Source organism: Eurypyga helias, unplaced genomic scaffold, assembly GCF_000690775.1.
Source record: "Eurypyga helias isolate BGI_N326 unplaced genomic scaffold, ASM69077v1 scaffold7924, whole genome shotgun sequence".
Lineage (NCBI taxonomy): Eukaryota > Metazoa > Chordata > Aves > Eurypygiformes > Eurypygidae > Eurypyga > Eurypyga helias.
The window spans coordinates 22,752-37,731 of NW_010245561.1; the positions used below are offsets into that span (position 1 = coordinate 22,752).

A 14,980-nucleotide genomic window follows, 5' to 3' on the forward strand; every position below is an offset into this window, starting at 1 on the left:
TTCCTTTGAACTCTCCAGTAGTTCATTTCCTGGGGTAATGGAACAGAATTTATGTTTTCAAGCCTTATCAGTTTACATACCTATACTCAGATAATGTGTGTGGATGGAAGATGCATTAAGTTAAAAGATTACAATGTGAACACTTGTAAAGCTTGATGTTTACAGTGGGGTGGGGTATTTTTTTTCAGTTTTAAAGTCATCCAAGCACAAAACCATATCTGAAACTCAGAGGTGGCCATCAGTTGAAGAAAGCTCTAGGGTCAGGCTACAAATGTCAAGTAAGCCAGGGCTCTAACTTCTTTTTGTTTGCTTTTTCAAAGATTGGAAAAAGTAGTTATAAGAAGCTTTTTTATCAGTTGGGGCAGAGGGTTGTTCATTCATGTAACTCAAATGCAGCAGCTCCTTCTCTGATTCTCTCTCTCTCCTGTTTGGAATCACAGAATGATCCCCAGGACAAGTAACACAACTGCATACATGAAGAAGCAACATTAGGAAAGTATTTTATGTAATTTTTTTTTTTGCTGTCCTTGCATGTGATTTATTAGTTGAAACATGTAAGAAAGCCAGCAAACAGTACTCTGCAAAACACCAGTTCAGGAACTTTTTTCAGTAATTAAACCATCTAATTAAAAACTTAAAGCAGCTATAGCCAACTGTGACCTTCATTTTCTTTTTTCATGGCAGGAAGTTGCAGAACCACTTCTAGACCTGAAGGAAGGAATGGACCAACTGGAGCACAATAAAACTTTGGGATTTATCCTTTCTACCCTGCTAGCCATTGGGAACTTTCTGAATGGAACCAACGTAAGCTTGATGTCCCAGCATTTCCCCTGCAGATTTTTCCTTCAAAGAGAAATCAAAACCATTATGACAGTTGCAACCTGTATTTATTTTGTACCGGGAAAGTAATTTAGAGAACAGAATCTACTTTGTCTTTATACTGTATTTCAGGGTGCTCTTTGCCTCTTTCAGCATAATCTGAAGGAAATGTGGAGCTAGGCACTCTTCTGGTGTAAATCCCTTGAGTTTAGTGTTGATGCTCCTCATTCAGATTGTGAGAACTGTGTCATAAACCATTTCACTGCAGATGGACTGATTTTAGGCCTGTTCTTCAGCAAGTTAAAAATAAATAAAAACAATTCGTTTCTTATCCTGTAGGATTTCTAGTACTATTCTTTACCCTCTGCCCCTACCTGGCAATCATTTTTGTCTACTAATCTGCATGGGAAGGAGTAAACTTTTTTTAATAACTTCTTCCCCTTTTTTGCCCCCTTATAGGCCAAAGCTTTTGAGTTGAGCTACCTCGAGAAGGTTCCAGAAGTCAAGGACACAGTGCACAAGCAGTCCCTCCTGCACCACGTGTGCACTATGGTGGTGGAAAAGTTCCCAGACAGCACTGATCTTTATTCAGAGATCGGGGCCATCACTAGGTCAGCCAAGGTATGTCTAGTGGGTAAATATATATTGGGGGGGGGAAGACAAACCCAAGAGTTTAGAGTGAAATATTTAAGATTTTATTTTATTCTTAGATTTTGTTCCTTCCTGGTCACAGCACTTTTTATGAACGCAGATTCATTGTGTCATTCCCGCTGAATTTCAAAGATGCCACTACTCTCTTCAGAGCTTTATTTCTGCCTGTCAGGTGGTTTCCTCAGCAGTGCACTAATAGGTAGCCACGTTATGACAGCCATTTGAGTGCTACATATGTTATTAATGTCTATAACTATTAGGAACTATTTTCAGGTTGAAACTTCATTTGACCAGTATCTTCAAATATATTTATTCTGTGGTTTGGGGGAATCTCTTTTTTAAGGCAGATGCCTAATTGCATGTTAAGGGTAATGGAAGGAATGAACTTTTTTTGGTAATAAAATTGTTTCCAGAATGAAAGTGTCCTAGAAATATTTTGTTTAACTCCTTTTCTGTTCTCCTCCTGATAATAATTTTGATGATTCGGAGTTAAGATAAATAGAAATAAAGGAAACTTGTGGCTGCACTTCTTTTTTAAAAGTGGTCATCCCTTGGCTAATGCCTAGGTCTGGTCAGTGGCTCAATATGGTACGCAGATTATTAATCACTGCTGCTAGCAAGCATCATAGAAACACTGTAACCTCACTCCTGGAGCGCACAGAGTGTGAGATTTTATGGATGACCCTTAAAAACAGTATTTTACTTGATTAATGGAGTAAATATGACAGAATATCATCAGGAGAGAATAAACATGGAAATTCTGGTTTGGAATCATGTCTCATGTGAAAATGGAAATAATTACAGCTGATAATATTGGTATCCATCTAGCCCAGTGTCTTGATTCAGACAGTGGCCAATACCAGCTGCTTTAACAGAGCGTACAGGAAACTTCAAACGCGGAGGAAGATCGCCCCTAGGAAAAAATCTATTTCATAAGCCGTAATACTCATTATAAGTATTAAATGGAGGAATGATTTCTTTTCCAAAAGCCACCTTGATTTGAATATGGTTGGGACCCTGTATAATCGAATTTTTTTAAAACTGAAAAAATCAAATCTTATTTTGGCTCCTAGCGCAGTTCTTGTGACAATGAATTCATAATCTAATTTTGTCTGCTGTTGAATTTGCTAACTTCAGGATTTACTGTCTGAATATACTGAACTGTTGAAACTTTTTTTAATCTCTATTTTATAGAAAACTTATCTTGGAAAGGACCTCTGAAGGTCATCTGGTCCATTGCTCTTTTCAGTGCAAGACCAAATTAAACCTGGCTGCTCAGATCCTTGTCTAATTTTCAAATAATCCTTGTATATCTTTTTCTTTTGGACAATTTCCACACTTTTCCTCCATAGTACCTTTTAGAATGGGTAAAAGGCTGCAAAGGCAGATTCCAGCCAGATTCCTCTCCTTATAAATGTTATATGCTAACATATGCTAACAAAAACATATGTTATATGCCCTTCTGTTCTGCTTGTGCTATCTTTTGTTAGATGTCCTGAGGTTTTCTTTGTGGTTTTTACTGTTGCAATCCTTTTGACACCAGTTGTCATTGGGCAGTTCACAAGGACATCCAGGCAGTCTCCTGAGCCTTAAGGGCAATTCAGAACTCAGCCCGATGAACAAAGGGGTCCGATACTGTCTGCGGTGTGCACTTCATTGCCATCTGCAGTAATGACCATGATCTGCTGAAGCAGATTTACTGCTTATCTCTCAAACCCCTAATAATCTTAAATCAGGGCTAATCTGAGTAGTTTCTTGCCATCTGTAGATATTACCCTCTCGGTGTGCTTCCTTGTTTCCAGACAATTTTAAAATACAAAGTACCATCAGACACCTGCTGTTAACCCTGTCATCAGATGGGAGTCAATATGTATTCTTTCTTTTCCACCTCATAGGTGGCCTCTCATGAGGCTCTCGTAAAGATTTTGAAAGTCTCCTTTTCTTTACTTGCTCTTATCTGTCCGCTATTCTATAAACACATTTAGAATCTAACAATCATTTTGATGTATTTAGTTTCCTGTTATTCATTTTTTCAGGCAGGTGACCAGGTATAGTAATAAAGCTTGGATCTCTACAGTCTCCTGAATCAGCCTTGCTGCTTTTGTAGATAGTTGAAATTTTTGTTGTCCTCTGGTTCTTTCTGTTACTAAGTGTGGTGAAAGCATAACCATTTTAGCCAGTGGCTCAATTTCTTTATTTTAATTGCTGTCAGAATTCTTGTTTCTGCTTGTTTACTGCTTTGTACGATATCATCATCCTCCAAGACATTTGTTTCCGCTAGCAAGTATTTGAACCTTGACATTAATTCAGACCTATTAAAAAAATAAAATAGAGAAAAATATAATTAGGTACCAGAATACATTTCTTCCCAACATCCTCTGTGGTGAAGTTGAATGAGAAGAAGTAAACTTGCTTCCTTTCCCTAGCTTTTGCCTTCCTCAGTTTCTTTCCTCCCCAGTGAGCCAGGACATATTGGACATATCTTCCTACATATTTTCTTTTCTTCTTTTTTTTTTTTTCTTTTTTGGATACCATAAAGGAATTTGTGGCTTTTGTTTTATAACCTTAGATACTTGCTCTTTGGATTCCATCTCTGTTCTCCTAATTTTCCTCTTGTACAGCCTACGTTTAGGCTCTATTTTATTGCCTTCACTGAGGTTGGTTTTTCATGTTTGGAAGGTTTTAATTTTTTTTTGGTTTTGGTTTTTGTTTGTTTTTTTTTCTTGAGCGATTCTTCATCTTTTAACATTTAGGTATGTTGGTTTCTCATTTCCTGCTTCTTCTCTTTGTTAAGAAGCTATTTCTTTTTTTTTTTTTTTTTTTTAGATTGGGACCAAGTTAATCACTAAAATGAAAATTACCATAAAAGAGAAGAGACCTTGTTTTCTAAAATCCATCCCACCATGTGTGGTGTACTCAATCTCTTGGTTTTCAGCCTTATAAAGTGGAAGAAAGCTTAACCTAATGCTGTCACTTATAAAAAATTTTTAGGTCTAAGAGCAAACAAAATTGAGCACAGTCTTTAAGCCTGTGGTTTGCTGATCTAGTGGCCCTGCCCAAAGCGGATGAAATTCTGAAAAGGCCAGACAAAATCACATTAAGAGAAATTATAGCCTTAACCTTCCCTGTGACGCCCAAGGTCTCCCTCCTTGGGATGTTCCTGCATGTGTTATGCCACTGATGGATTACTGTAACAAGCTCTATTCCCACTTGATTTTAGCTGCCACAAATCAAGGAATTAGGACATGGAAGCCATCCAAGCTGCCCTCTTCAAGGGAATGTTCACAGACGAGGCAAAATCTTGGTTTAGGAAAGCTGACGGGAAAGGAGAACTAATATTTCACTGTGGATTAGTCTGTATTTGGAACTCCATTTTGTCTGCAAACATCTTTCAGAAACCACAAAGGCTAAACAATTGCCATCCTGTAGATAAACAGAGATGCCCCTTCCCCTGAGATGCACATCATATGAGAATTTTCTGAGCCACAGTTCATGAAAAAAAAATGTAAAGAAAACAGGCTGCTTCACCAGAAAGTAGTTAGAAAGTCCAGAAACAAAGTGGTGTAGTTATTGCAAAACTTGTGGCTTTTTGTTGAAGGACTGAAGTCATACATGGCAAAATAAACCCCAGACACAAGTGAAAAAATGACCAAAAAGTAGAATTCTAGATAAATAAAAGTATTCATAGCTGTATCAAAATAGATAAGGTCATGCAGGGCACTGATTGTTTAGTATCACATGATTAAGAGCACTTGCCTTTTATATTTTAAACACGTTTTAAGTTGCTTTTTTTCAGTGGAGTTGTACCAAAACTGATGTACCTAATATGGAAGCAGACCCCCAGATTTCTGCAGTTAAACTCAGTATTGTTCCTAGAAGTTTCCTTACCAGTACAGCAAGGAGGGGTTGCATCAGCACTAGTATCTTCTCTGTCCGTGAACAGAGACCTGTATTTTTATTAAAAATATTCATCATCTCTCTCAACCACATGCATCTGAAAGCTGGTAATTGTCCTTTTCTCCCCCTAATTTTAATTTACTTATGAGATGCCAAACTTCTGGCTGGTTTTGAACCCCTGCAGCTAGATGCTCAGGTGAGTTGTGGGTAGTAGGGGATGGAGAAGCGGGCAGCTTTTAGAAGTAAGCAATAGGAAATGTTAACAACGCAGGGGAGGGGGCAAGGGTTGCTGGTAGGGTAGAACCAGGGGCAAGACTGAGTCATTGACGGGGAGAAGGAAGCCTGCAGCTGCCCTGCCAGGGACTTGGTAGGGCAGCATGGGGAGGAAGGAGGAGACTGAAACAGTAGTGCCGTTCTGGCATGCTGTAGCTTCTGCATGATATGCTGGGAATGAGAGAAAGGAGGAAAGAAAAAACAGTAGGGAAGATCACGCTGCCTCCTGCACTGCTTCAGTGGGGTTTCTCTTGTCTCGCTTGACAGGAAGTATTTGTGGGCAATTATCCTTCGAGTATGCATTCCCTATGTTATATCAAACAAAAATAAATGCCAAAAGTCCAAGTATTTTCCATGGAAAAAAGGGGTTGGGGGACACAGGGTTTCCCAGGGTTGTCTCGTTACTTGTGATGCCAGCAGCGAGGACTGCTGCAGCTGCCCCAGGTCCTGGCGCGGGCGAGCGGCAGCGAAGGTGAGGGCAGAGCAGGATGAGGCTGGTTGTAGGGCAGGCTGGGCGAGGGGGAAGGAGCTTCAGTGGCAAATGAGGCTTCGAGGTTCTGTCTGGAAGAGGGGAAATGAAGTTTAGCACATGTGTGTGAAAGCAGCATGGTGTTGCAATAGCGTTCCAGGTGAAATGCCTGCAAGTAGTGCCGCAGGTGCTGTAACATCAGCTGAAGGGGACCTACGTCACCGCCTACTGACATTGCCCCTCTTCCTCCCAGAGAGTGGGAATTGCCATATAGCATCTGCAAAAAGATCCTGTATCAGTGTGTTTGTTGCAGAATGAGGAACTAAAATGCAGTGGAGATGGGCGTATAATTAGATGGACTCATCTGGTCATACGTCAGTAAACACCTCTGTCCTTTAATTTTTAATTAGTGGTTTGATTCAGATGTTCTTATTTCCAAAGTTTTTTGGTAGGATGCCACCCTAGAATTAGAAATGTCTGGACATAACCTCCTTTATATTTTGTTCACTTTTGAGAGCTGGCATCTGCTTCATTTAAAACGTGTGACCAACAGTGTGCAAGTTGAACTAACATGGGTCTTGGGATAATTCTTGTGACATTCAGTGAAGCAAGCCAGTGTGGAAATACTGGAGGAGACAGAGTTTTGAACGTACGCCACGGAAGGTCGCGGCACTCGGATGACAGTGTGTTTGCAAGGAACAATTCTCAGAATTTCCTTTGGCACTGAACCAGCTCAGGAAAAGAGGAAGATTTTGTGTTCCTTGCCAGAATGCTTCCCTGTAATAATGTGAGAACGAACGGTCTGACCCTAAACTATAAACAGCTCAGGCTAGGCTGTGGTCTGCTGCAGAACCTATCTTGAACTTTGAAGACAGAATTTTTTTGTCTGCGATTATGTATATCTTTCTATGATGTGTGATAGAATAGGTGTCATTTTATTGTGAATTTAAGGCAACGTTTGTCATTGTGAAATCGTCAGCCTCCTATTTCATGCATCTTGTGGGTAGGATAAAAATGCAGAGATCCAGGTCATCTTTAGAAAATATCTGGATTTTACATGTTCACCACTAAAAGAAACAAGCTGGAGCAATAAACAATATATTTATTTTTTATTGTATCAAGCAATAGAAAACTTATACAAGGATGCTGAGGCTACATAACAAGTTATTCACCGTCCTCCAGAACAGATCTTTGGGTAATTCACAATGATTTTGAAAATCAGTGCTTTTACAGCAGAAACCTCAGCTTCACCAGCTTCCCTTCATTTATTTGTTTTGGGGTTTTTTTACTTCAATCCAGTTTATTGACCCTGTTCAAGTGCTGAATGTAAATACAGGAGGCAGGAAAAATAAGTGTAATCAGGTGCAGCGTCTTAGATTTCAGGACAGTTTTGTACTCTCAGTAGCAGTGGAACTTAGCCCAGAGAGGAGAGGAGATTTAGTTGGAAGAGGGAACGTGTGGGTAAAGCGCATCCCAGCTGAGGGAAAATGAGCTGTTATCTCACAGCGGCTATGGTTGTCTGCTGCACATGGCAACACATACCTAGAACTGTATATGCTGCCCTAGGGAATATATAGCAGAAAGCACCTTAGGTTTCAGCCAATGCATGTAACTCCCAGTGTCACTTTAAAGCAGCCCTTCCTCTCTCTCCCAGCTAGTAAGAGTCCAATTCCTGTGTCGCCATGAGATATTTGTGGCCACACTGAGAAATAACATCCTGCCTAGAAGACCATAAAAGCTCCATGATATGTGTCCTTCCTGAATGACTAGGGCATGGTCTAGTTTTTTCAAGTATTACTAAGATTTAAACCCATATACACAGCAGGCAATATTGGATGTGTGGCGTGGAGTTGAATTTGGAAAAAAAAAACCACCCACCTTTTAAAGGACTGATGTTCATGGAACCTGAATGGGCAGGGAAGTAAATGCTGAGCCATTTGATGGTGGTGGTAGTTTTTGAGTCAGGTGAAAACTAGGGAGAACAGAAATCATCTGGGAAGTAGGTTCATTGTGCGAAATTGAATTCTCAGCCCAGTTAAGTGAGAAACTTGGTAGAATTCTTTTTTGTGGTGTTGTTTATGGCAGAGTCATCTGTTACTATGGTAGCAAGCAATAAATAATGATATAAAGGGATTAAAATGAGTGCTGGCATTGCTGGCGTGTCATTGGAAGGTTTTATTCTTGGTCTGAGTGTCATTTGTGCAAAATATGGTGGTGCATTAAATTGAAAAATAGATTTTCATTTTTATTTTTTAAACTGCACGTTAGTGACTTATGGTAATGGTTCCCCGAATGAGGCTGACCCTGAAGGGCTTCTGTCATGTAAACTATTCTTTAAATTCTGTTTCGATAGACTGTCTCCAGCTACTCCACTCTGATGCAACGGTGTCTACAAAGGCACTTCCTCAGAAGACTAAAGAGTGAGCCTAGCAAGAGATTTCACAGATAGATGACAAATAATTCTGAATATTTTTCAGCTAGTGTGGTTGTGAATGGAGAGCAACCTGGCTGGAGAAAGAAGGAACATATCTACTATATCCCATGAGCATTTAGAAAGTTGCTTTTTCTAAATTGGTTTACAAATGAAAATAAACATTACATACTGTCTGAAAGAAAAGTAATTTTTATTTTGCATAACCACCTAAGACCACTCATGCTTTTGCCTGAGGAAAAATAAAGGGATTTATTTTTATAGTTGTAGCAGAAGTTAACAGTAAGCAGGAGCAGCAAGCTGCATGTCTTTTGCACATGCATGTACTGAGGAGTAAGAAGAAGAATCTATGTTTCCACCTTCCTCCAAATCCTGGGGCCAGACAAAACACCCATAGGCTGCTATCCAAGATGAAAGCTGTAATGACCATTGCAGATTACTGCTTGCTTTTATTCAGTGGAATAAAATAGTTACAGTTATAAAATAATGCCACAGCAGTTCTTGTCCGGGCACCTCTTGTGCTGAGGTCTCCTGGATCCACAAACTCACCTGAATTCCTTCTTAGTCCCAGCATGACCTTGCCCAGAGAAGCTGTGGATGTCCCATAGCTGGCTGTCTTCAAGGCCAGGCTGGATGAGGCTTTGAGCAACCTGGTCTAGTGGAAGGTGTCCCTGCCCATGGCAGGGGGGTTGGAACTAGATGGTCTTTAAGGTCCCTTCCGACTCAAACCGTTCTGTGATTCTATGACTCCCGCTTCAGGTAAGAATTAATGTGTCTTTCCTTCCAAGAAAGAAAGAAAGAAAAAAAAACAACCAAACAAAAGTAATTACATTTTTCTACCATTATGCAGCATTAATTCCTTCAATAAAGTGTTGGAAATACATAAATAAAAAGGTGAGATCTATGCTCCCTTGGAAATGCTGTGTGGACTGGCAGGGAGGTCGTATGGTATTACAGATCCTGGATCCTGTGTACAAGTGCCAGCAATTGCAGGAGAGCCCAGTTAGATCATCAGTGATCAGTGGATCTTTGGCTTTACTGTGCTAAGAGGTTTATGGCTAATTTCTCATCTGAACATGAGTACTGAAGACAAAAAGGGGATGGCAGAGGAAACAAGGTATGAAACAAGGGCAAGGTATGAAAATTTAGAAGAGAGAAAGTGAAGTTGTCAGTGCTTGTCACATTACAGTTTCCCATTGGAGAGCATCCCATTGGTTCTATTGCAGTTGTAAGAAAAAGGGGGGGCAGGGTGGGGGAAACTTGTTTTCTGTGATTTTAAGTGTTATTCAGGTAGTACTCTAAAGCTGCCAACTATAAAATGTTTTGATGTATTTGGCAGGAGAGTTCAAATCTTTTTGACTTCAGAATTTGCATTTTGAGACGATCCAGCCTGAACATTTTAAAATTTCACTTGTGCAATTTTAGCAGAGAAAATCTTGTCAAAAGGCTGATAAATACTAGTCTTTGTGGTTGCTTGCTTGGTTTTTTTTATAGAAAGATGTGAAGACACAGCTTTGTTGCCTGGTGCTCTGTTGGGAGGCAGTTTCTACACCTTGGATAGAGGAAAGGTATATCTCATGTGAAGAAGCTTCACTTAACTCCTTGTGTGTAAGACCCAGGGCAGGCTAAAATGCAATGGATTCTATGTCTGCCTTCAAAATTTGCACTGGTGAAATAGCACTTCATGAAATACCAGGTGGGGTACCTGGTTGTCTCTGAAAAATTTTAACTTTTAGTATTTCACACGTGGATATTTTTCTGTAAGTGTATTCCTTTCTGCTCACAAACAAGCCAAACGAAACTCTTGAGAGCTGAAAGCCAGAAGATTTTTGATTTCCTGAAGGTTTGTCACATACTTATGGGCCCAGGACAGTTGGCATGTGGGGAATTTACAGACACATTATCCTATACTGGAATTCCTGCTTTATTCCTGCTTCAGCAGAGCCACCTGTGTTCCACGGAGTTTTACTCCAGGGGACCTCAGGTAGCATTCTCCTTGCTGTGGTCTCCCTAGGATTTCCCCAGAGATCTTGTGCTCAAAAAATTCCTGTGCATCCCTGAGCCAGACCTGCCATCCCCAGTCCCCTCTGAAACTGCCCACTCTTGGGAATGCACTGGCTGTTGGCAGAGCTTAAGGAGCAGGAGGGAATTTGCCACATTTTTTCCTTGCCACTATGCTGCTCTCCAGAGATGCCTCTTGAACCCCTATAGGCTTGAACCTCAGTGCTTCTCTGATAGATTAAAACTCATTCTGCTTTCATGGAAAGCTGGCATCAAATGTCATAAAATGAATCATCTCTGCTTCAGAACCTGAGAGACTTCCCCAACCAGGTTGGATGATTCTTACGAGTAAGACCTAGAAATATACCTCCTCTTGGCCTTTTTTTTCTTAATAGGAACACTAGTATTTTTCCCAGTGTGTGTTTTAGATAAACCGTCTGTGGAGACCAGCAATGTGTTTATCATCAACAGTGAAAATACTGACCTGGAAAGGACTTCTTATTTTTTTTAAAAAAATCCCACATGCATTGATATGTTATAAGGAAAACAAAAATCCTACAGCTGCTCTGCCTGCAGGGCTTTTCTGGATAGCAAAATGGATCAAAGAATGTTTATATTTCCTTGTGAAGAGGAAGAATTCATCACATTATAAATCATAGCAAAATCAAATCAATACCACAAGCTTTTTAAGAATATTACATTTCTTATGGCTATCCTCAGTATAGGTCTCAGCAGTGGGTGCTGCATGCAGCTATAAGAGTGAACTAAAACCTGTCTCTGACACTTGTTTTCATTTAGCATTAAGGAATTAACTGGAGTGCCAGACTGTAACATCCTAAACACTGACATGTTTAGAATCTGAGAGCTAAGTCTGTATTTTATAGCTTGAGTTCATCTGAACTGTGAAGTGGTATTATAAAATAAATTTTTCCTTTCCTCAGAATTCAAGAACATGTTGAGTAGCTTTACTCTTTTCATCTGTTGTGTGCTGTCCCTGGGTCATTAAAGCACTTTGTCCAGTTGTTAACAACGCATCCTGAATGTCTGCTGTAGACCGTCACGATTTGAACACCTTTTTTGGTTGATGAGTAAAGGAGAAGCTCTCTCTCACCTTTTGTGGAATGTGTTGGCTTCTGTCCTGATGAATGTTACTGTAGGATGCAGTGATTTATTTTAACTGTGTTGAGAGACTTTCAAAGCCATTATATGATCTTGTTAGAAGCCAGCAAATTCGTCTTGTATATCAAGGGAGGAAAGTTAGTGCTGAGATCACTAAATAACACTTATTTTCAATAGAGCTTTACAGAGTTCTGGCCTGTGAATTTTGTGATTAGAAGTAGATCATCTATTCACAAGTCATTGCATGACTAGGGAATAGATCCAAGTGCTTCCTAAATTGGAGAAGTGTTGGCATGGTACAACAATGAGCAGTAAGCAGCATATAAAAAGCTATGTGTAGTAGAGAAAAGGATTAAGAAAAAGAGAAAGTTTTGTATTACCTCAGAAATAACTGAGTCATGTAGTTGCTTGGTGCAGCCATGAAGTTACTAGCAAGGGAAAAAACACATCACTCTATTTTATTGCCTCTTCTTCAGGTACTAGGCCTCCGAGACCAAAACCAAACATACACATGTATATGGGTATATTTCTTTGTTTTCAGTTTTCCTTACCAAAGTTTCATGTCTAGACAAAGTGCAATGGAAAACTATTTCTTAATTACTTAGTAGTAATAAATAATGTGAATTTAAGTTGTGCTGCCAACACACTGACCCTTTCTTATGTGTAAGTTGCATTGTTCAGCTCTCCAAGGATACTACCGCTTTCGATTAAAGTGTTAACATTTTCTTTTCTTTTTTTTTTTTCAGGTTGACTTTGAACAACTCCAGGAAAACTTGTGTCAGATGGAAAGACGGTGCAAAGCATCATGGGATCACCTTAAGGCTATAGCAAAACATGAAATGAAACCAACTCTAAAGCAAAAAATGTCTGAATTCCTTAAAGACTGTGCAGAAAGAATCATAATCCTGAAGATTGTTCATAGAAGAATAATTAACAGGTACAGAATTAGATTGGTGACAACAATATCATGATGATAAAGGACTTGTTAAAATTATAAATTATGACATCATAAATATGGTTTTTTGAGTAAGTGTTTATTCCACATTCCAGCAAGTCATGTTACCAGGATGTATGTGGTGCACACTTTGTTACAGACACCATTTGAGAAAGATCCCCAATCCAGAATGTTTCTATATTTATGATGAAAAGAAGCAATGATACAGGCAGTCATTTATTCCCAAGGGTCTTTTAACTCCTACCCCCCAAAATCTAGCAGCTTTATGGTGAAGGTGCTGTATTTTCTGTCCTTCTCTGCACGCTTCTGGGGAGACAGGTTGTGTTGTTTGATAAACAAAAATAAGTTGTAATGATAGACTTGTCATATGAAGAAGTTCAAACGAGTCTGGTACAACGAGTGCTTCTTACAGGCAGCACCACTCCCATTTGCAAGATTTACAGCTATGTGTTTTATGCCTACACAGCAGAAGACATAATAAAGATTCCTCTCCTTAGGACTTGCTGTTGGATTTAGTTTCATCCAATGGAGTTAACAGTAATTGCAGTGCTCTCAAATGTACATATTCATGGTTATTCCACAATACAACTGAGCTTTTTTATTTCAGATTCACAATTGTAGCTGTGTGAGCTTAAGTCATTTGAGTAATTGATCTGCATTTGTGCTGTTTATTAGTAGAATTTTGAGAGATTTTCCAACTTCTGAAGAATTTCCATATTACTGTGGTAAAAATTAGGATCTGGATTCCAAATGGTCCCAGATTTGGGGATATACACTGCAGAAGTTGATTCAGCTCTTCTTTATCTTTCATGATGACTTGTTTTTCATGCCCTAACTAAGCAGAAATCCCAATTAAGTAGTAGGAAAGCGAATTCACCAGTTTCCTGTTGTGTTTTCCATATGCATTGGACATGTAATAATACTAACTTTTCCGATTTTGCCCTGCAAATACTACTATAGACTTGTCCGAAAATGTATCCATGTACTTGCATCCTTCTAGGACTGGAAAGACTTCTTATCATCAGGGATTCAGATAATATTAAGAGGAATTCCCATACATTTTGAAATATTCAGTGTGCAGTCGTAAATTGTGCAATATAGAAGCAACAGTAAAAGTTGCAAATAGTGCGAAAGCTTCGAATGCCACAGAAGCAGTAAAACTGTGCATTGAGAGTATCCCAAACCGAAGTACTCGGTAGATAATACAATTTTATGGTCAGTTTTGTGAACAAGAAATTTTTTCTTTCTTGTGTTTGTTAGCTTGTAAATCTGCATTCTTCTTGTCTAGACTTTCCCCAACATCCTAACAGCCTCTTTGAAGTTGTTTAATACAAATAAATAAGATTGAAACTTAATAAATATTTTTTCTATAACTGAAATTAAATTGGTCATTCACATGCCCAATTAGTAATATAAAGTAGATGGAATTCCATAAACATCTTATCTCCTGCATCAGCCTGGGAAAGTGGACCAGGATGAAGCTATCATAGACTAGACTTTCATGGTTTTAATTATAAAACATGTCAGTGCTATGCAAAGCATCCATGAAAATTCCCTAGCACAAAAGAAACGATGATAGCTAATAAAGTAATAAATGGATTCACTGAAATGTGGGCTTTTTTGCTAGAAAGCATCAAGAAAGATGTGTTTTCCCTTTGCATTTATGAACCCGTTTTTTTCTAGGTTTCACTCATTTTTGTTATTTATGGGCCACCCTCCCTACGCCATACGTGAAGTCAACATCAACAAGTTCTGCAAAATTATTAGCGAATTCGCTCTGGAATACCGCACCACCAGGGAACGGGTTTTGCAGCAAAAACAGAAACGAGCTAACCACAGGGAAAGAAACAAGACCAGAGGGAAAATGATAACAGATGTAAGTGGCAAAATGTATCTTCCGCAGCATGGATTTTTTAAAACTTTCTTTCCTTGAATTTCATATGGGAAGTGCTGTTTCTCTTTAATTTTTATTCTTAAGAAGTTCTTCTACTGTAAGTAATGAACTCTGTTCATTAGAAACTCTTAGAAAACAAAACTTGCAAGTCCTCCGTTGTGTCTATTTTTTGCTTCATACATATTTACACAGTGAGAACAAACTGAAATTAAGCATCCAAAAAGAGTATCTCTGTGTTGCACACACAGTGCTCAAAATATCTAGAAACCAGGAGCTGTGTGTATCTAATCAGCCAAAAATATTAAAAAAAAAAAAAAAGAAAATAATTGGGGCCCAGATTTAAATGATGAACCATTGTATCAATTTAAGTGGTTACAACTGAATTAATTTTTTTTCTTCTGTCTTTGAATATTCTAATGCAGTCTTTAATCTTAGTAATTTATCTATTTTTAATGTATATTTATATATATA

The 14,980-nt window shown here is 38.9% G+C and overlaps 1 protein-coding gene across 1 annotated transcript in view; it reads left to right on the forward strand.

Annotated features, from left to right (window-relative positions):
- LOC104502511 (FH1/FH2 domain-containing protein 3-like) overlaps nt 1–14,505 on the forward strand; it is a gene marked incomplete at both ends in the record, with an annotated part of 35,114 nt that extends 20,609 nt beyond the window's left edge. Inside the window, 4 exons of the mRNA XM_010150121.1 lie at nt 685–804; nt 1,279–1,440; nt 12,407–12,597; nt 14,299–14,505. Of these exons, the coding sequence (XP_010148423.1) occupies nt 685–804; nt 1,279–1,440; nt 12,407–12,597; nt 14,299–14,505 (680 nt within the window). The remainder of the gene's footprint in view (nt 1–684; nt 805–1,278; nt 1,441–12,406; nt 12,598–14,298) is intronic.
- Nucleotides 14,506–14,980: the final 475 nt, after the last annotated feature.